The following is a 19,440-nucleotide window of genomic DNA, read 5'->3' as shown; positions in this document are numbered from 1 at the left end:
AGTTGAGTCCGAACCTGAATGGTACAAGCCCGAGATTGTGAGGAGAAGTTTGTTTCAAGGGCACGCCAAACCTAATGAGAGGTGTCATAAGAGACTATTTAAGCTAAAACACCTTCAATCATTGAAGACATGAGAGTGCTAAGGATTAGACTATCCTGTCGCAACCATTGAAAATGAGCAGGATTGGGAACTTGGGTGAGTGATCCTGTATCAGGATGCAGAGTATCAATCATTTAGGGAGGAAGAATGATGGTACCATCAAGGTAGCCATACAGATCTTGTCCACGAAAATAGTGTAGTAGTTGGGTCTTCCAAAGAGGATAATTATCAGGTGTCAACTTGAGTGAAACAATGTTAGAGATTGGAATAATTGTGGGAAGCAAAGAAGAGGAGGAGTTAAGAATTGTAGTGGATGAGGAAGGAGATGAAGACATGATGAGACGCTAGTCTTTTTGAGGCTCTGATACCATATAAGCTTAGAAGACAGTGAAGTTAAGAATGTATTTTCACATATAAATGTTACAGATATTGGATGACTCTTTATAGAGTTTGAATACAGCCTAATAATCTTAACAGAAAGATCTTATCAACATTTGAAATCTTCAGCAGGAGACGTGGGCAGATCAGTTCAGTTAGTCTTCTTAATCTTCCTCCTGATTTTCCTCTTGTTGATAGCTGCAGTTGCTTGATTTGCTGAGCAGTCCCATATTTTCCTCAACACCTCCATAGATTCGCCTCTACATATAGCGACCTGAACCTAGTCCGGATAGAATTTCGTTGCCATGTGAAAAAATCCCGTGTTCAAGTCTCCAAGATTACACCAATTCTCTCTAGACTTCTGTCTCCAAATAGCTTCTGCATGTTTACTGACCTCCCTGAGAGATAAGGTCATTTAGATTGCTTTGCTCACCCTCAGTTAATGCCTTTAATTCACCGTGTTCCTCAACGATCTGTATCTTCCTTTGCAACTCAAACAAACTACTATCCTGGTTCCTGAAAAGCTGTTTATTCCGAACCCGAATCTTGTGCGATAGCAGACTCAGTTTTTTCATCAAAGTGAAATCCCCTAGAAATTGATGGCAACATTGTTGCCAAAACTCATGAAAATCCTTCATAAAGCTTGGATGATTTATCCAGCAGTTGAAGAATCTGAATGGCCTCCATCCCCAATCTTGTTGACCTGACTGAAGCACGAATTGGCAGTGATCCGATAGACTTCTCGGATATCTTATTAACGACAAAGTTTGGAACTGGATATGGCAAGGTGCTGTTGCGAAAGCTGTAATTCCACATTGCTTTTTCCAATTGAGGTTTCTGTTGAGATTTCATCTTTATCCTGTATGATGTGGGTTGGGAGACTGGCCATGGAATATGATATAGATTCAGGGAGTGGATAATGAGTAGAGTCTATTTCACCAATTTTGATTTTGAAATCAGCTCCATTGAGATGCATCTTGATTACTGTATTTAAAATTACCACATTCTTGGTGCCAACTAGAATTCTCAATGCAAACAGCGCTGGAGACTGCACGCTTGTCTTATCAAAGCCAACTAACCTGCCAAAGCCATGTAGCATTTTGCCAATGCATTCCATTTTCCACCCAACAATTGGTAGTTTTATGATCGATATCCAAGCCCAATCTGTCAATGGCATAATCCACTGTATTCCAAGGTCTAATTTCATCAACGAAGTTAGTCAACCATGCCGATTCACTCTCCAGTGCTTGTTTCATCTCGCCATATTCTTCAAATATGATCCAAGGAACCAGACTAGTTTTCAGCCAAGTTTATTCCCACCAAAGAGCTTTTGTAAAAGTTTATTTTCAAACCCGAGATATATAAGCTCAAACCATCTTAGAACTCTCTTTGCATGAATTAAAGAATTGAAATCATTTGGAATAAATATCAAAGTATCATCCGCGTACTGCAAATGGGTTATAAAATCTCCAGGATTAAACTGATCAATACCCCTGGGGTAATCTAAAGCTGAAGCTCTGTGGAAAAGCACAAATAATCCCTCTGTTGCATTATCAAATAGCAAAGGTGAAAGAGGGTCACCCTGTTTTAAGCCTCTTTGAACCCCAAATTCTCTGCTGGGAGAACCATCCCTTCCGGTATCTAACTAGTTTTAAAAAAACTCTAAAATTTGTTGGATCTTAAGGGGAAAATTCTTGTCTGTGATCACGGAAGTAGTGCAAGAGTGGAAAAAGGGTTGGTTGTTAAGAAAGCTAGAGGTGTTGATTCTTGCTAATGGAATTTCTAACGGTGAAGGTTTAGTTTACGATGCTCATTTAATTCCTGCTTGGACTGATGTTATTTGTCTAACTAGATTGATTCAGTACACTGAATTCAACATTCTTTCTAGCACTTTAATGGAACGTCTTCATGTAAGTGGTGTCGCAGCCTTGCTTAAATCCGCACACCCAGATAGGAGTCCGGCAGCCATTAGATCTGCAATTAATGATGATCACTGCCAATACAGTTGGGTTATGAATACCTAGTGCATACTCGAAATCTAATCAAGTTTGGTTCAGGTATCTAAGATTCGTACGTACGTGATCGAGTTCGGATCGGTCATGGATAGTAATTTTGAGTTGATATTAATTGATAGTACCAAACCTGAGCAGGTGATAATAATTTGTACATTTATCTAAAATTACAATATCTAAAGTTATTGTAATTTGAACACACCACTAGCTCCATCACCTGGTCCACCATCATCGCCTAGATCCTTCCATTCTTCATGCACCTCTAGCTCCACCATTAAGCCTACCACCTTAACCACCTCCGAACCCACCATTAAGCCGACCACCAGAACCACAACATATTCCTCCACCTCTAACACCTCCAAATCAACACCCACCAGCCCCTCCACTCAATCTGTCTCAAGCCTCGCCAACAGCACCCTCACCAGCTTCGACACCAACAATTTCTCCAGAACTAGCCCTAGCCCCACCACAAAAACCTTCACTAGCTCCAACACTAAACCCACAACTTCTTCCAGCACCACCTAAGTTAAAGGGGCCAAATAAGTTTCTCTCAACCTCAAAAGAACCCTTTTCAGTTGCAAGAAGTTTCCTAGAAAAGGTGAAGCAAACTACAAGACAACATTTTGGAGATTAAAACTTGACGGTTGCAAGAGGGTCTTACAAGGGGAATATGTTTGAGTACCTGACATATTGTTTCTCATCTTTTCATCTAAAAACCCTGTTGAGAGAGTGATTACACTTAGCTACCCCTAATGAAAAGAAACCTTTACCTTGCCCCACTATCCTGACCAATCCAAGTGGTATTTACTTTGCATTTCTACGGACTTCTTCCATATTACTTTACCTTTTTATTTATTTTATTAATTTCTTGAAGTACAATTTACAACTAGGTCTGAGACTATAATGTAGTGTTTATCATGGTAATTTTTATTATTTACATGAAATATAATTTTGATTATTTGAAAGAAATTTCAGCAGAGAGAGACTAGACTACTATAGTTACTGAAATATCAAACAAATTTCTAAATATTACTTCTAATTACACTAAAACTAGATAAATAAGATCATAAAAATATATTCATAGATACTGATATTAGCTGACAAAGATAATTAAGCCATGTTATATACTATCAAATAACAAGCCTTCTATCTATTTTTATTTATAGAGAATTTGTGTGCTTGGGACTCAAGATTTCATCATGATTATAATTTTAGAGAGACACGAAAGCCTTTAAAATCACTTGTATAGTTGAATAACAAGCAATGAAAACTGCCTTCACATTGTATGGTTTGGTGCATTGATGATTCTTAATTTATTGACCACAACTTTTGTATTTATCATCGCTTTCGTTGGTTCCCCCTAGTAGACATGGAAAATATTCATGAACTTGTTTCTGGATCTCTTACAAAAGGCGATATAGATAAGTAATGGCCACTGGCAAGCCCATATGCAGAGAAGATTGAGATTCTTTTTCCTATAGCAAGGACCAGCTGTTGGTATGGATCAGTATGACAGATAGTCATAGAAATACTCCCTTTCCTGGCTCGTTAATTATGGAAAGATAATTCTGATGTCGATAAAGGTGTTGTCCTGAGCATGAGAGAGAATCATTATATGGAAGAGTGATGAGTCTGAGAAAGATGGTGTCTATCTTCCGGAAGCCTAGTGTTTGGAGGCATAATAGCAGCGTCTGAGGGTTCTGAGATCTTGTTGGATTTTTCAGTTTCAAAGATACCTTCAGATACTTTCATTTTTTTCCTCCAAGATTTTCTTCATGAGAAGGATGGTGGGTGGGATCTTAAATAATTTGCCATCGGGTATCTTAGTCTTGCATTGAAAGAGGTTGAACTGAACACACTCAAGAGTTTTGTGCTTTCCTTTTACGATGAAATAAAACTACATAGGCCTCAACACTTCGTAGCATAGTGATTTTGAGTGCTAAGATGGAGTCCAGTTCATGTGGGAAGCTATGAATGTGGTATGGTATAAGACTAAAAACAGTAATGCAAATTTAGATACTCAAGAAAAAATAAAAAAAGATTAAAAAGAAAGTATATTTTTATTGAGTATTTTTCTTTGAACTCTATTAATTTTTTATTTTTTTGTGTTTTTTTAATAATATTAAATTACAAGTCTTTTTATAGGTATAAAATTCTAAAAATCAAGAAATTAAACTAATATAATTTTTTTTTAATATGAACAGAAATTGTATTTTAACGACTAAATCAATTCACCGTTTCTTAACCTATCAACTGATTTATTTAATCTAACCGGTCCGTTAGTTTTTTTGTTGTAAGAAAAACCAGAAATCCTATTTATAGGAAATGAACAATTGAACAAGTTTATAAATTTAATTTTTATTACGAGAAACCATGAACAAGATTTTTCTAAAACCCCTTACTCGCTATTCCTCTGTTGCAAGAACTTGCATTTCCTTTTCTCCAAAATCGACATTGTCTCCCCGGGATCCTTAAGTCAAAACGAAGGTGGTGGTGATGACGATGAAGATACTCTCTTGTGCTTGCAGTCTCATCACCACGTTACACCACCAGCATTCCCTGCCCTCATGAAGGTGTTTGCAAATCTCAAGTTTCTTGAAATCAAGCTCTGTTCTTTCCCTTCTTCCTCGAGTTTGCATGTGTCCAGGCTGAACTGCATGATTGGTGATTGTGATGGTATCCAATGTGAATTAATCTTCGCTGTTAAAACTGCGGTACTGTCAAGCACAAGGAGAAGTAGAGATATACCTCTGAAATCCGACATGAAGTTCGACATGAAGTTCGATCTATCCTTTGTTGAAACAACGATGTTCTTTTTAAAGAAAATGATGCCGCATTGGCCTAAAACTTTAAAGAAAGTGGTGTTTTTGAGTGCAAATATGCAGGGGTCTGGATTAAGAGGTAGTGTTTTTACAGGAAACCAAGAGCTGGGTAATTTTATTGATTTGATTTCGACTTCGATGGTTTATGAGAGTTGGCTTAACTGGCTTAATAATCCCAGGAATGTAACTTATTGGATTAAGGGCCTACGGAATGATGACCATTCCATGCTCAGAGAAAATGTTTGGATTCTTTATGGCTTAGCATTCCCATGGGAGAAGGGCAGATTGACTACTACCGATATAGTTGTGAGGGAAAGTATTGTGAAGGAATTATTGGGTGCTTTTGAATGAGGATGATAGTGGTGCATGGGTAATTTTATTTTTTTCTCTTTAGTTTAAAAATTCCTAGCTTGCATTTCTGCTGACTAATTGTAATTGAAGAGAAATATTTCCTAATAAGATTTTGAATTATGATTTTTATGTGGTGATGTAGAATTCTGTGTTGGTAGAATTTTGTGTTGCCTTCTTGTATTGTTTCCTTCCGCGTCAATTAAGGGATTATATCTTGACATTTTTCAGTTACAAGTCATTTATAGATTTTGTAGTGTTCATGCTTTGCACCGAGGGTTTTGAATCTGTTGTTTCAGCTGGTTCCGTAGCACTTTCAAACAAGTAGATTACAAAAACTTCCTCTACATTGAGTATTTTCTTTTACATGGTAAAAAGCACCTTGATCAGCTCCAGAATCCTGATACTGTTGGATTGTCATCTTTGAATGTCAGTTTGTCTGAAACTGAAAACCCTGAACACTGAGTCTGTCATCTTTAACCGAGTATTCAAGCTGTCATTGCCGTCCCAACTCGGAACTGAAAGAGACACCAATCTGTATTGTTAATCTAAGGCCAACCAGAAGACTCTAAATTGAAGAAGACTAGAAGAACGACAGAGAAGAGCACATTTTGTGTAGAACAAGAAGAGCTGCAGAGTTTGCGAAAAAAAAATAGGCCAGAAATTCTTCAGAGCACATTTTGTGTCAAAATTGAGAGCTACTGAGTGTAATTTTTACTTTAGATGGCTGCTGGGTGTTCTTGAACAAATCTAGGGGTGTTGATTTTAGCTTAGAGAAGCTATAATTGCCATTCCTTGAACCAGCCAGACATGAATATACCTTTCTAGATCATTGCTTGTATACTTGGTCTCACTGCCACATTTTGCAGCAAAAGAAGGGGAAGATTATACTCAGATGATTATACTCCATGTTATAGGTGGATAGCACTCCTATAATTGCCAGTTTACCTCCCTTTCTGCTTGCTTCTTCCTGACCTTTGACCAGCTGTTTGCTGTAAACTTCTCAAAGAAATTGTCTGCAAGGTTCCATGTTCATATGTTTGAGTTCTCCCACAATTTTTCAGGGTTATCTACAGGTTCCTTGGAGCAACCAAGACAAGTACCTGACCATTTGCTCAAGTTGAAGCTAAAAATGTGATGATACATTTGGTTTCGGTTACAACACATTACCAAAATACCTAGGTTATGTCATCTCCTGAGAGTCCAGCATAACCATCTGGCTTCACAATTCTGAAATTTACCAAAAGTACTTTCAACAGTAGAGATAATCAAATCACCTGACTTGAACAATCAGATGTCAGTACAGAATTAACCACCCAAAAGACGACTGTTTTGGCAGGTTCACATTCAATTTATGATACTGCACAAGATACAATCCAGAGGCCTAAATACGTCATTGATGACGAATTCCAAAAAAAATAAAATTAATCTGCTTGTAAGAAGCATATCTTTGTGAGTCAAAGAAATAAACAGAAATCTAAAAGCTTGATGGCATATGCAAAAATCTGCTCCATTTGATGCTGTGAATTTCTGTCATCTTCAGAAATATGAGTTGGCAGCACAGGCATCTGTTTCCCAGGCAAAAGGAAAAAGGAAAAAGGAAAAAGAAAGAATATTCTACAAACATTGGCTATTCAAAAGCAAAACTAACCCTCCTCTTAGTTCTTCCTCCACTCCAGGAATGACCTGTTTGAAAACCATCCCCTTGAAACCTTGTGCTTTCGTAGCCGGTTATATGTTGGTGAGCACCTTCCCTCTGCCAGGAACCCTCATTCCGGGTTTCCCAACCACCACCATGTTTTCTGAAATCCAAACCTTTTGTATTTTTACCATAATTATCCCACTGTTTCCAACCCTGTGAATTGCTGCCGTTGTCTTCCCATTTTCTATCTTTAGAAGCTCCACTACCCTGAAAAAACCCGTTTCCCGAAGATTTGCAGTCATTATTCCATTTCCTTGATTCATGCTGGTTATAGCCCCGAGAACTATCCCTCAAATTGCCCCACCCTTTGTCATTTGCAGGGTCAACTCCTTGACGGCTATGCTGCCAGGGGTTACTGTTGTTATTCCAATCATTTGACTGATCAACATGGTTTCCACTATGATTCCATCCCCGTGATTTATTACCAGAGACACCCCATGTCTTGCCCTTCACAGCTTCAGATTCCTGAGAAAAGCCACGCTCCCAGGGGTTATCAACTTTATTTAAATTACTAGATTTGTTGATATCAGAATCCCATTGGTTCCAGCTCTTCGCTTTATCAATCAAAGACAAGCTGCTTTGCATATTGTTATTACTTTCCCAAGGATTTTTAACATCATCTGTATTCTCATAACACCCATTTGAAGGAATGGAGACAAAGTTCCTTCTTTTTTTGTTCTTACGCCCTACCTTGCCACCTGTATCTCCCTCATCGGGGACAAAGAGATCTTGTTCCAAGTCCTTGATGACTTCAGGATCAATGTAGGCATTCCACTTTATTTCATCAATATATAAATTTGGATCAGGTGGAGAGATGCCACAAGAGACACCATTGATCTCTGCCCAGAAGCGTTTTTTAGCATTATAAAATGCCTCTTCACCTGCTGAGTCATCCCAATTGAGTATGTTACCATGGCAATACATATACTTCTTAGCATCTACAACCTTCCGCCACGGTACTGATCCAATCAAAGAGCAGAACTTCTTTTCCCATGAAGGAATACCATCATCAACAAAGCCTTCAAAAGGTTAAAAGATAAATTAATTAACATGCCTTAAAAGAGTATATAACATAAAGGGGAAAGGAATTTATTACCAAAACAGAAAAAACTATCCAAGCATTATCTCATACACAGCCTATAATTTAAAAATCTTGTATGCACCACATAACATGAAGAAAAAATAATTCAAAAATCCCCATACCTATGAAACCACAAAAAAGCTGCTAGTGCAGAGTTCTGAATTCACTGAGAGTGGTGGTTCACAGTCCCACTCAACCAATGAAGTAAAGGACTGAAGCTAGGATAAGAAATTCCATCGAGGCTTTGTCCAAGGTAGAGAAAAGTCATGAATAATTGCCAGCACTAAAGCCTAGCAATTTACAAGAAGGGATAAAAGGGAGATGAAAATAAGCTCAAATTCAAATGCATAGAATAATGCTAATCTTTTCAAAGCATGTTGCTCCATTCTTATCTCCAAATTTCTCATTATATGCAAAACACCAATTAGGTCAAAAGGATCCTCCAAATATGGACTTCCAAAAATCAGTTAGTAAATAAAAGCTGTTTTGCTTAATCAATTTCCACCATTAATTACACTATTAGTGTTGGACCTAACCAAAGTCCAAAACACCACAAATTTTAGCAAATTAGAGATGGGTGGGCCAAAACTCAACAGAATGAGGACGTGATCTGCCCTTGCTCAAGAAGACCGGTGTAATATCATGTGATTTCTTGTTTACTATGCTAGCTAGCATAATAGATAATCAACCCAAGAGGTTTCCTTTTACGTTCGTCAGTTCTAGCTACAAAATCTTCACCCTCCAAAACAATGCATTCTTCATACAAACAGCCAAGCACATGCGTAAACATAGCCACATAAGCAATGAACATAAAAAGAGTAAAATATTTGCTTCAAGAATAATTAACTGCTGTCAGCTTCTAAGAATAAATTCCTAACAAGCAACATCTGTATATGTACTACACCTGATCGAAAGGAAAAAAGAAAGAAATCTTAGAAGAACAGCTAAGAAATCATGGCCAACGAAGAACAGCTAAGAAATCCAAGTATAAACAGAGCTAGTATTCTCCCAAAAGCTACCACATGTAACTCTCACCATCACGAATCATGAATACAGTTAACAACTATGCATTAGGATGAAAACAAATTGAAATTGATATAGATTTGGTAATGTGATAAATGCCTCTTTGATATATATCACTTTCCATGTTAAGTAATAGTAACTAACAAGCATAGCGAGCATATCCAAACCTAATCCTATTGCTTTCTTGTTGTCATGTTCTTGTTCTTATCTACCTTACCTCGAATGAAAAACCCTATTTTGAAACTACACCAACTATACCATCTCTGCATTTAAAAAACTCTTAACATGCAGCATTCACTAAAGATATGAATGTCCAATCTCTCCTACCATTTTCTAAGCTACCAAACAGGACATGAAGATTCATTTTTTTAACTAATATTGCACCAATTATAAACAACTTGCCAATCAAAGTTTCTTTTTCTCTTAGCATGCAACACTAAAAATTATCAAAATTTCCATCCTTTAACCACCATTTTCTCAGCTACCAAACATAACACCAAGAAAGCAACAATTTTTTAACTCCCAACTAGAAAAACAAAAACCAACTAAACAAATCAACCAAACAAACATAAACAGATTCTAACAAAAACCCATCATGAAAAATAAAGAGTCCAACAATCCCACATAACCCAATTCAAATTTAATTGCAAAAACTAAATATATGCACAAAAAAAAAAAAAAAAACCAATAACCTATACAAACATAATCACATATCGAAACAATACTTACTTGAGTGAGGAGGAGATTCAGGGTAGTCATAAGAATACGTTGTTGATGTTTTGTTAAAGAATCTACGTGATGGACGATTTCTCCAATTGCCCATTACACTAAACAAATCAAACAACCTCCAAAACAAATCAAGATTCTGTCTTTTCACTCTCTCATTATTCGACAAAGATAATTACTTTAACAGTGAATTTGTTGGTTTTGCTTGAAGGAGAAGAAAGAGGAGGGGGTAATGGAACAGAGAAGGTTGGATTTCGTGTAAAGGTATGTAACGAGAAGACACAGGGGCATAAGAGAATGCTTTAGTTCTGGTCGTAGGAAGAGTTTTTGCTTTATAAAGGTGGGGTTGGGAATACTTCCCTTGCAAAAACAAGAAATTTGTGAGACTTTTTTTTATTATTCAATTATCCATATTTAAAAACAGCTATAAATTATAATTTTTTTCAAATACAAATTTTTACAATAATTTAAGATGAAAAACAAGTTTAAACAATAAAAATAAAATAATTTTTAAAATTATAATTAATCTAAAAACATCTTTAACCATACCACATTACAAAACAAAACCAGACTCGAGCTGGGCTTTTTTTTAATTGAGTAGAAATTTGGGGGTTTTGACAATTTTATATAAAGGGCACAATATTCTTTTTTATTTCCTTCTTCTGATAAAAAGGTAAAAGGCTCTTTCACACGTGACGGAGGGTGTCTTCGCGAGAAGAGATCACCACCAACCAGGCCCTAAACGAAAGGTCATTTCAAAGGTAGAAAGCTCACAGGCCTGAAACATGGCTGTGCAGTTCTTAGAGGATTTCATGGGCTTTTGTTCCTGTGCAGTTTACAGAGTTATTGGGCCTTAAGGGAGTCTGGGCCTAGAATTTAGTTGGATCCTAGGAAAGATAGCATGTCCATTAAAGCCTGTGAATTCTGAACCTGCAAAATCATGAACAAAGTAACTTAAAGTGCCTGTTTGAGAAGATAATTTTTTCTCGTTAGTACACTAATTTATTTTGAAGGAGATACTTTACTTAAAAACATCAAAAATATTATTTACTATTAAAAATATGTTACATAAAGATTAATTTTACAAGTTAATTTACAACCTAGTTGGACAAGGTCCACTTCCAGGAACTTTTTTTTTTTAAAAAAAAATTATATTTGTTTTAGAAAAACATGATTAATGCATGATTTTTTAGTTAAACAAATAATTCAATTCAATGATCTTGATCCTAAACCAAGTTAGACCCTAAAACAAGTTTGAAAACCATGAAAGGTCTTTGGTTCAAATTTGCTATGATTTGTTTTCTCACGTTAAAGTATTTAATTTTTTCTTTTTATAAAAAAATAATTTTTAAACATTACTAGATGAGAATCTGACACAAACAAATATAAACTATGTGGAAAACATAGTATATATTTTTATGAATGAATGAATGATATGTGAGAATTAGTTTAACATCTTAAAAATGCTATTATATTAGGTTAATTTTGTTATTTTACCTATATTTTTTTAGATTATATGTTTTAATTCAATTTTTTTTTCCTTTTATGTTTCTAGGATTTCTAATTATTTACTGTAAGATGTATGGTCTTCTAATTTATTTAAAGGTCTTATAAATATTTTAAAAAAATAATCACTATATATTTTATTTTAAGACAATAAAAATATAAATTCAGGGTTAATATCTATAATTTTTTTCACTGATTAAACATTTAATATTTATCTATGTATTTATATTATTTATAGCTCGAGAGCCTACGGCAAATGATTATATACATAGCTTGTCACATGAAATCTCAAAAAAAAAAAAAATGAAGATCAATGTAAACTCAAAAGAGGGGCAGAATCTTACTTCCCAATGAAGTAACATATTGGAAGAAGAAAGCTTTACCATACCCGTTTTAAATATCTTACTGGAGAAGTAATGTACTAGAAAAGTAGGAGATGGTAGTGGGAAACATGTACTGATCCTCGGTTGTCATTTGCAGGCTGATAGAATATGCCAGGCAAGCTCTGACTTCCAAAGACTGTTGATTCTTTCTGAAAGTAACATGGAAAAAGGCACCATTTTCTAAATCCAAAAATAAGAACATAGCTCGACAATATGAAGATATGTTCTTTTTATTTCTACTCTTATTTATTTATTTTTATCTCAAAATAGTAATTAAACACTGTCTTATCCTGAATCCTAGCGCTATGGCTAGAAATCATGAGTCAAAAACCACTCAATTTGAGGCATTGCTATCATGAGCTCCAAAGGACCAATGAATTATATGCCTTGAATGATCAAAGGCCTTGTGTTAAACATGCAAGCGTCTCGCCAATGGCTTTAATCATTCATCTATTTCCCATAGCTTTTTTGACTCCCTTTCTTGTAATGATGCAAGTCTATTGGCTTGCCCTGTTTGTCACCATGGAATTTCTGGGTTGGACTCTAATGATTGAGTGTCTAATTTCTGGGTTGGAATTTCCTCTTCGATCATATTTTTGCTCGAGTAGTCAAGTTATCGCCGAGTTTTTTGACTCGTTAACAAGTGAAACAATCCCTGCTTGATTTGAAATTTATAATCAAAGTTAAGGTATGCTCATAAACTCCAAGTTTGTGTTCTGATATTTGTAATTCCACTAGTCATTAAGTCACACTGTAGTTGAAACAGGAAGAAACCAGTGAGACAGTGATTGCATTAACATTATCGCCAGCGCCATTTCAAGCCCATTAATTCCACCTTGCCGGGCAGAGCAAAACCTAGACAGAGGAGTTAAGGTCATGCAAGTGGTTTTAAGAGAGTGATAGAGAGGGGCAACTGAGGCTCCATAAAGGAAGGAGATTTTTCCTTCATTTTTTTTTTATTTTTTTCCCAAAAGTTGAGTAGAATTATGACATGTCCTCTCCTCCAGGGGCCCTTACACAGCTGTCTTTCCATCTTACAAGCTAAGTGTGTTTTGGTCTCATCTGCACATTCCCACTCAGCTTTTGCACATTGATAACATCTCCACTTTGCTCAATAATAGCCCCCTCACTCTTGTATGCCTGAGCAGAAGTGTGCACATGTGCAGGACACTGCCCGTTTAACAGTCTCTCCCTGTTTTGTTGTCATTTTAGGAGCAGCCACATTCCTCTGTTTCACAAGGACTTTGTGATGATGACCTTGGAAGCAATAAAAGACATGGCATGGAGGGTGGAGAGTAGTAACCTGGAAAAACTGAGGGCTCAATTCTTCCTTTTGGGAAAAATATAGGTACTTTATGGATTCACTAAAAAGTTCTACATTAAATACTCCGTTTGTTTTTTTTGCGAATTCTTTCTTGAAACTTAATTTGAAAAAAAAACTATAATTTATATATATAAAAGAGGTAAAGAGGGTAGTTCAATAATTTCAACCCCAACAAACATGTGTACATGTCAGGTCTATCAGAGTTGAGGAGTATGAAAGTTGGAAAAAAGATGGGAGGTCCCATGAGTCTTGAGAAGGATGTTTATATGAGGTATTTTCCATGAAAGTAAGATGGATGGCTCCAAGTTTTTTTCTTTTTTCTTTTTCCCCCTCTGCACAGTTCTTGCTTAAAGGCCCACAACTTTATACAGATGAAACTCATCATGGAAAAGATGAATGATTGCATAGAAATACAAAACATACCAGCAGGAATGCCACCAACTAGGGAATTAACAAACTTTTTTGGTGTTCGTGATTTCAGTCTACTTTCATTAGTTTCTTAGTGACTTTACTATCACATTTCTTGGTGTTTGTGTTTTGAGAATTCAAGGAAAATCATTCCTCCTCAGTTTCTTAACTGTGATCGAAGCCCTCAAGACTTGATCTTTATTTGAAGTAGCTTTTCTTGTTTGACTCACCAAATACCTTGATTTCAGGAGATGGTAAGCAATTGGCCTACTTTACAACATCGAAAATCTTCATGAAATTTAGCATTTTCTAGTTAGTTTAAGATTTGTATGCAAGTTGAATAAAAAAAAAAAGTAATATACAAGTGCTTTGCTGAGAACTTTTCAGATCATTGAGGATCTCACAATATTGTGTGAAGTTGTGGTGCTTCAATGGCTAAGAAGAGAAGTTGGTTCTATCGAGTGAGAAGGTTATTTACTTCTGACACACAGTCAAGACAAGAAAAGGTAGGTAGTTTTTCTCCGTTGTAACATCTTTCGATGTCTGTTAAAATTCATGACTTGATGTATTCTGTGTGTTATCATCAGGAAAGGAGAAGAAAATGGATGGTTTTTGGAAAGTTTAAGGTCAAGAATAGATTGGCCTCCATTGCAGCACCATCATCACCACTAAGAGAAGAAGCAGAGAAGGAGCAGAGCAAGCATGCTCTAAGTGTTGCTCTTGCCACTGCAGCTGCTGCTGAGGCAGCTGTTGTGGCTGCTCAGGCTGCGGCCGAGGTGGTTTTGCTCACTGGTGTTCCTCATTCTATCAATGAATATGAGAAAGAAACCGACCATTTAGCCTTCAAAGTTCAAGGTGATGCCCCTCATTCCACTCATCAACGTGAGAGGGGGATCAAAGAACTGGCTGCCATCAAAATTCAAGCTACCTTTAGGGGTTACCTTGTGAGTCTGTTCAAGCTATTCTCTCCATTTGACATCAAAGTCCCTTTCATATCAGCTAAGTCCATTGATTATTGAAAGCTTTTCATAGAACATGCAACAATCTCAACTGTTCTTTTCGGCAGGCAAGGAAAGCTTTGCGGGCGCTGAAGGGGATAGTGAAGCTTCAAGCAATTATCCGAGGGCGAAACGTGAGACGCCAAGCCATGACTACTCTAAAATGCTTGCAATCCATTGTAAATATCCAGTCACAAGTCTCTGCAAAAAGGATCCAAATGGTGGAAGGTGCTTGGACCTGTAGTGAAAATAAACAGTTGGAAATTTTGAGTGACAAGATAATAAAGGTAGGTATAGAGGATCTTTGTTGTCATCTCAGCAACCCAATCAACACAAAACATCTTTGTATCTTAAGTCTGTGTCACCACTTCAACTCTATCTGGGCCCAAATTAACAACCCTAACTACATGTTGAAGTTATCAGGTCTGTGCCATGATATCTGAATAATGGAAGGATTTCTTCTTCTTCTTCTTTTTATGTTTTCAGATGGATATGAATAGTGAAAGAAGATGGGATAGCAGCCTTCTGACAAAGGAAGAGGCAGATGCCTCGTTTCTAAGCAAGAAAGAGGCTGCGATTAAGAGAGAACGGATAAGAGAATACTGGTTCAACCGCCGGGTAAGCTTCTCTATCATGGCACGTTCACTCTTTATATAGCTTTTCATTGAGCAGTATTTTCTGAGAATGGATGACATAAAAAACAAAAAAACAAAAATCAGAATTCAGCTGAATCGGAGCGAAGCAAGCCAAGTGGAAGGTGGAGGTATTGGTTAGATCAATGGGTGGATACTCAACTTGTTAAGAGTAAAGAGCTTGAAGATTTGGACTCAGTTTTAACCTCAAATCCAAAGCCTGGAGTGGAATATAGAGGAAAGCAGATTAAACTGAGAGGTTTGCAGAGACTGTACCACCTTGACAGTGTAGATTCTCCCATTTCAGCTCCAAGAAAATCCTTCCATAGAAAGCAATGCTCGCTGGGAGAAGACAATTCCTTTTCTAGATCTCCTGTGGTTCCAACTTACATGGCAGCAACTGAATCTGCCAAGGCAAAGACAAGATCAATGAGCTCACCAAAGCTAAGGCCAGGGAGTTTTGATGCTTACTCTGACAGCTATTCTCCATGTAAGAATAAGCTTTCTCTGATATCATCTACAACTACTGAAGTGCCGAGCAGTGCTAGGTACGGAAGGCCTAGTGCTTATCAGCAAAGGTCTCCAAGCTTGAAGGGCCTTCCGGGTCCGATAAAATGTAACCGGCCAACGTCGAAAGATCTTAGCTTTGATTCAGATTGCTCATTAAAGACTTGGGATAAACAAAGTTCCTTTAGATGACTTCAGACTTGAGTGGTTAAGTGCAAGTTGTTTTGAATGCAGATGTAAACACATACAACTTGAATGGATATGTGTGTGTCTCATTCAATTTGTTCTCCTAAAGCAATTAACTGTTCTTGAAGCTATATGGCTGGTGTGTAGCTTCAACATCTAGGATTCTTCTCCAGAAAGAACAAATGGCCTGGTAGACTCGATTCTGTTCATGCCCTTCCTGCTAATCAGCACTCTGAAATATGCAGAAATCTGAGTTTTTCTTCTCCTGGAGGCATATAAACTGGAGGATTTAACCTGTAAATAATATATCTCTGTCCATGAAAACTCTACAAGCACATACATACCATCTGCTTCAATCTGATGAGCCATGACACATAAAAACAAAAAACAAAAAAAAACAGAGTCTAAGTTGATTCATTTTTTACATTTAAATTACTGTTTCGAGACAAAAAAACATAAAGACATGAAGACAAAAAAAAAAAAAAACATGTTTTCTTTACCTCATGTTTTAAAATGACACAAATTAATTTCAAAATTGTCTTAGCAATATATTTATTTTATGTTTTTGTTTTTATTTGTTCTTTCTATTTATAAATATATTAGTTTGTATGTAGATAAATTATATAAGAATTACTAGGAAATTATTTAAATTTTGTATGAAAATAATTGAAAAAAAACCCTGGTTAATAGTTAATACCTACGTGGCCAAGATTATGAAAAAAAAAAAAAAAAAAACCTTGCTTGGACTTGCAGATGATTTTGAGCCATTATGAAACTCTTGAGAATATGGGCCTGTTATTTTACCAGAAAGAAGTAAGCTTGGGCTTATACCATGCATCGTTTCAACGGGTATGGCTTGATAGCTTCTAAATCCAAATATTGAAGAAAAGAGGGTTGGTGGATGATTTTATTGCTTGCAAAAGTAAAATACTGACATATTAAATTTATTAAAATAAAAAAAAAATCCTTGATTTTTTTTTAAATAAAATCCTACATATATGTGTTGCAAGAACATGTATAGAATTTGAAGAGATTGTAAATAATCTTAATTGTTCATTCTCAAAAGAGTAAAATAAAAATAAAGAATTTGTCATTCCTTAATTTCTTTTTTAAATAAAATCCTACATATTTATTGACTATGGTGTAAATATTTATCTCATGACTCCATAAAATTTAACTAACTACTTCGTAATTATGCAATTCATTAAGTATTATCACCTTAAAAGAAAAAAAAAATTATTTAATTCATAAGATTCTGAATTGTCAAGCATACTTACTATACCATATAAATTCATCAATGAACAGTATAATTTTGATTAGAAAAAAGGGGGTATTTTATAGAGAGGAAAAAAGTATTATTTATTTCATAAATTCTTAAAATTACTACAAATTAATAAGTACTCCTACTGAATATTTCATCAATTTCATCTTTTTTATCCTAAAATTACTACAAATTATTTTATTTTTTTTCAGTTTTATAATGATGTTAGTATTTTCATTTAGAAGTGCTGGCCCAGATCTCTTTTTTTATCACTGGATCGAGAAGGAAATGCAAGTGACAAGCACATACAGCTCCATTATTGGTCATTAATTGAAATCCATTCTCTTGAAACTAAAATTTTGGTCACTTTCTCGTAGTTATGTCCTGACAGCCCTCATTTCAACTAGGATCATAAAGGCATTACGCCATTGAACAAGAATAGTGTGCTCATAAGCAATAACAGCTAGCTTATAGCTCAGGGACGCCTTCGTGGCTCTCAATGATTGATCAATGACTGTTCTTCAGAGCCCGTGATGTGACCTGTAAGAAGGTTTCCACAGAGTGGGATTCCAAGAACGAAAGTGGAAGACAAAGAAAAATCATTTTGGTGCAAAAGTTTGATCAATTAATGCTCTTACGGGCAAAGAATCAAGTTAGAAATTTGTCAATTTCTTGCCTGGCCCGGCCTGATTCTTCATCTGCCAGCCCAGCTGTGCGTGAAATATTGGATAAAAGCTCTTAAGGTCCTTTCCATTTTAACAATTCCAGCCACGGCTGGTGAAGGGGATGCATCAATCACCCTTTTCATGCACCTCTTCTCTTTTCTATTTTATTTGGGAATTTATTGGGTCTTTAGTAAGCAATATGAGTGGTGGAAAGATCATTTATGCCACTAATTAATATGTAGTTCCTCTTCACTCACATTCATGTGGAGCCAAAGAGAGGTATCTATCAAGTTTATGGCGTCTCGCAAGAACCACAAGAGTGGCAACTAAGTCATCTCCTCTTGACGGGGAGAGGTGTATAAGAATTCTAGCTATGAATTTGTTCCTTTTCTACACCTCTTTTGCTCTCTCTTCTAGTGCTGTGGACTATTTGGGGATGGGAGGATTTGGACACTTCAAGTTTTATGACATCAAACTTTTTTAATTATTTATTAATATGGAATGTCGGATGGCTTGCGTGTATTTAAATTAATCTCACGGGTCCTTAAAATTAACAATCATATAAAATTTCAATAGCCTTTAAAAAAATTTAAACTCGTAATCATCAAGAGTAAACACAATACCTAACTTATTGAGCTACCCCTCAGAATTTATGACATCAAACTTTACCAATGAAAGTAAATGGATATATCAAGAAAATTTAGATATCTAAAGAATTTGTGAAGGACATTGCTTCCACTTGTGAAAGCGAAGGTCTACCACCATAGTTGTTATATTCAATATGACCTTGATTTCCAGCATTATTTATGCAATGGTCTTGGACCTAAACCAATGTTCATGGCAGCACATAGATTCCCAAAACAAATACATATCCTGTGTGTATGGCACATATAACTTGTAAAACACAAAATTGACTTGAGCGTGAGAGATAATTGATGGCTTCAAAGGGAGTTTGAAGCTGGCAGAATACTTTCAAAAGTCATTCAAACAAATATATATATATATATGTTCAGGACAATATTCAATTTGAGACTTGTGGGAATCATTCTCTTTTACACTTAACTCTTTAGAGAATGACACGTTTTAATTTAATTTGGTCTAAGAAAATGACATTCAAAGTTTGAAAATTGAAATAGCTTCGTCTGATAATGTTGTATTGGACCAATGTTTCATGAGTTAGTCAAGGTGTGTTTAAGTCAAGTCCATATCAACTTGATTGTCTAGATCTTTATGTTTTTGGTGCTCTATATATATATATATATATATTATGTTTCTATATCAAGCTGAGTGATTAATTACTAGAAGCAATAAATCTCTAAAGTCTAACCTTTATATGATATATTCTCTCTTTATTGTTAACCATGATCATAATGCAGTAG

At 35.9% G+C, this 19,440-nt stretch overlaps 2 protein-coding genes across 3 annotated transcripts; one reads left to right on the top strand and one right to left on the bottom strand.

Moving 5' to 3' along the window:
- Positions 1-6,918: 6,918 nt before the first annotated feature.
- LOC118028794 (uncharacterized) lies at positions 6,919-10,811 on the bottom strand. Of its 2 annotated transcripts, XM_073409380.1 has the most exons (3): positions 10,195-10,811; positions 8,565-8,732; positions 6,919-8,380 (listed from the first exon to the last, which is right to left on the bottom strand). In XM_073409380.1, exon 3 carries the CDS (start codon positions 8,283-8,285, stop codon positions 7,290-7,292), a length of 996 nt encoding a protein of 331 aa, XP_073265481.1. In that variant the 5' UTR covers positions 8,286-8,380; positions 8,565-8,732; positions 10,195-10,811; the 3' UTR covers positions 6,919-7,289. The 2 variants fall into 2 exon arrangements, with proteins under 2 accessions (XP_073265481.1, XP_034888384.1); XM_035032493.2 differs by lacking the exon at positions 8,565-8,732.
- Positions 10,812-13,637: 2,826 nt separating this feature from the next.
- LOC118028795 (protein IQ-DOMAIN 11) lies at positions 13,638-16,439 on the top strand. Its single transcript, XM_035032494.2, has 6 exons — positions 13,638-14,066; positions 14,200-14,318; positions 14,400-14,756; positions 14,879-15,097; positions 15,297-15,428; positions 15,530-16,439. Exons 2-6 carry the CDS (start codon positions 14,244-14,246, stop codon positions 16,139-16,141), a joined length of 1,395 nt encoding a protein of 464 aa, XP_034888385.1. The 5' UTR covers positions 13,638-14,066; positions 14,200-14,243; the 3' UTR covers positions 16,142-16,439.
- Positions 16,440-19,440: the final 3,001 nt, after the last annotated feature.

This window comes from Populus alba, chromosome 1 (genome assembly GCF_005239225.2).
Source record: "Populus alba chromosome 1, ASM523922v2, whole genome shotgun sequence".
NCBI classification, from domain to species: Eukaryota; Viridiplantae; Streptophyta; class Magnoliopsida; order Malpighiales; family Salicaceae; genus Populus; species Populus alba.
Note: the sequence above shows the minus strand (reverse complement) of the source record. Positions and strands in the feature narration are given on the sequence as shown.

What these genes read in the sequence shown, in the direction of transcription:
- LOC118028795 (XM_035032494.2), top strand. Translation starts at nt 14,244, where the DNA reads ATGGCTAAGAAGAGAAGTTGGTTCTATCGAGTGAGAAGGTTATTTACT. An exon ending in CACAGTCAAGACAAGAAAAG is followed by an intron (nt 14,319 to 14,399) that starts GTAGGTAGTTTT and finishes TGTTATCATCAG; the next exon opens with GAAAGGAGAAGAAAATGGAT. An exon ending in TGAGTGACAAGATAATAAAG is followed by an intron (nt 15,098 to 15,296) that starts GTAGGTATAGAG and finishes TTATGTTTTCAG; the next exon opens with ATGGATATGAATAGTGAAAG.
- LOC118028794 (XM_035032493.2), bottom strand. Translation starts at nt 10,288, where the DNA reads ATGGGCAATTGGAGAAATCGTCCATCACGTAGATTCTTTAACAAAACA. An exon ending in TGAATCTCCTCCTCACTCAA is followed by an intron (nt 8,381 to 10,194) that starts GTAAGTATTGTT and finishes AACCTTTTGAAG; the next exon opens with GCTTTGTTGATGATGGTATT.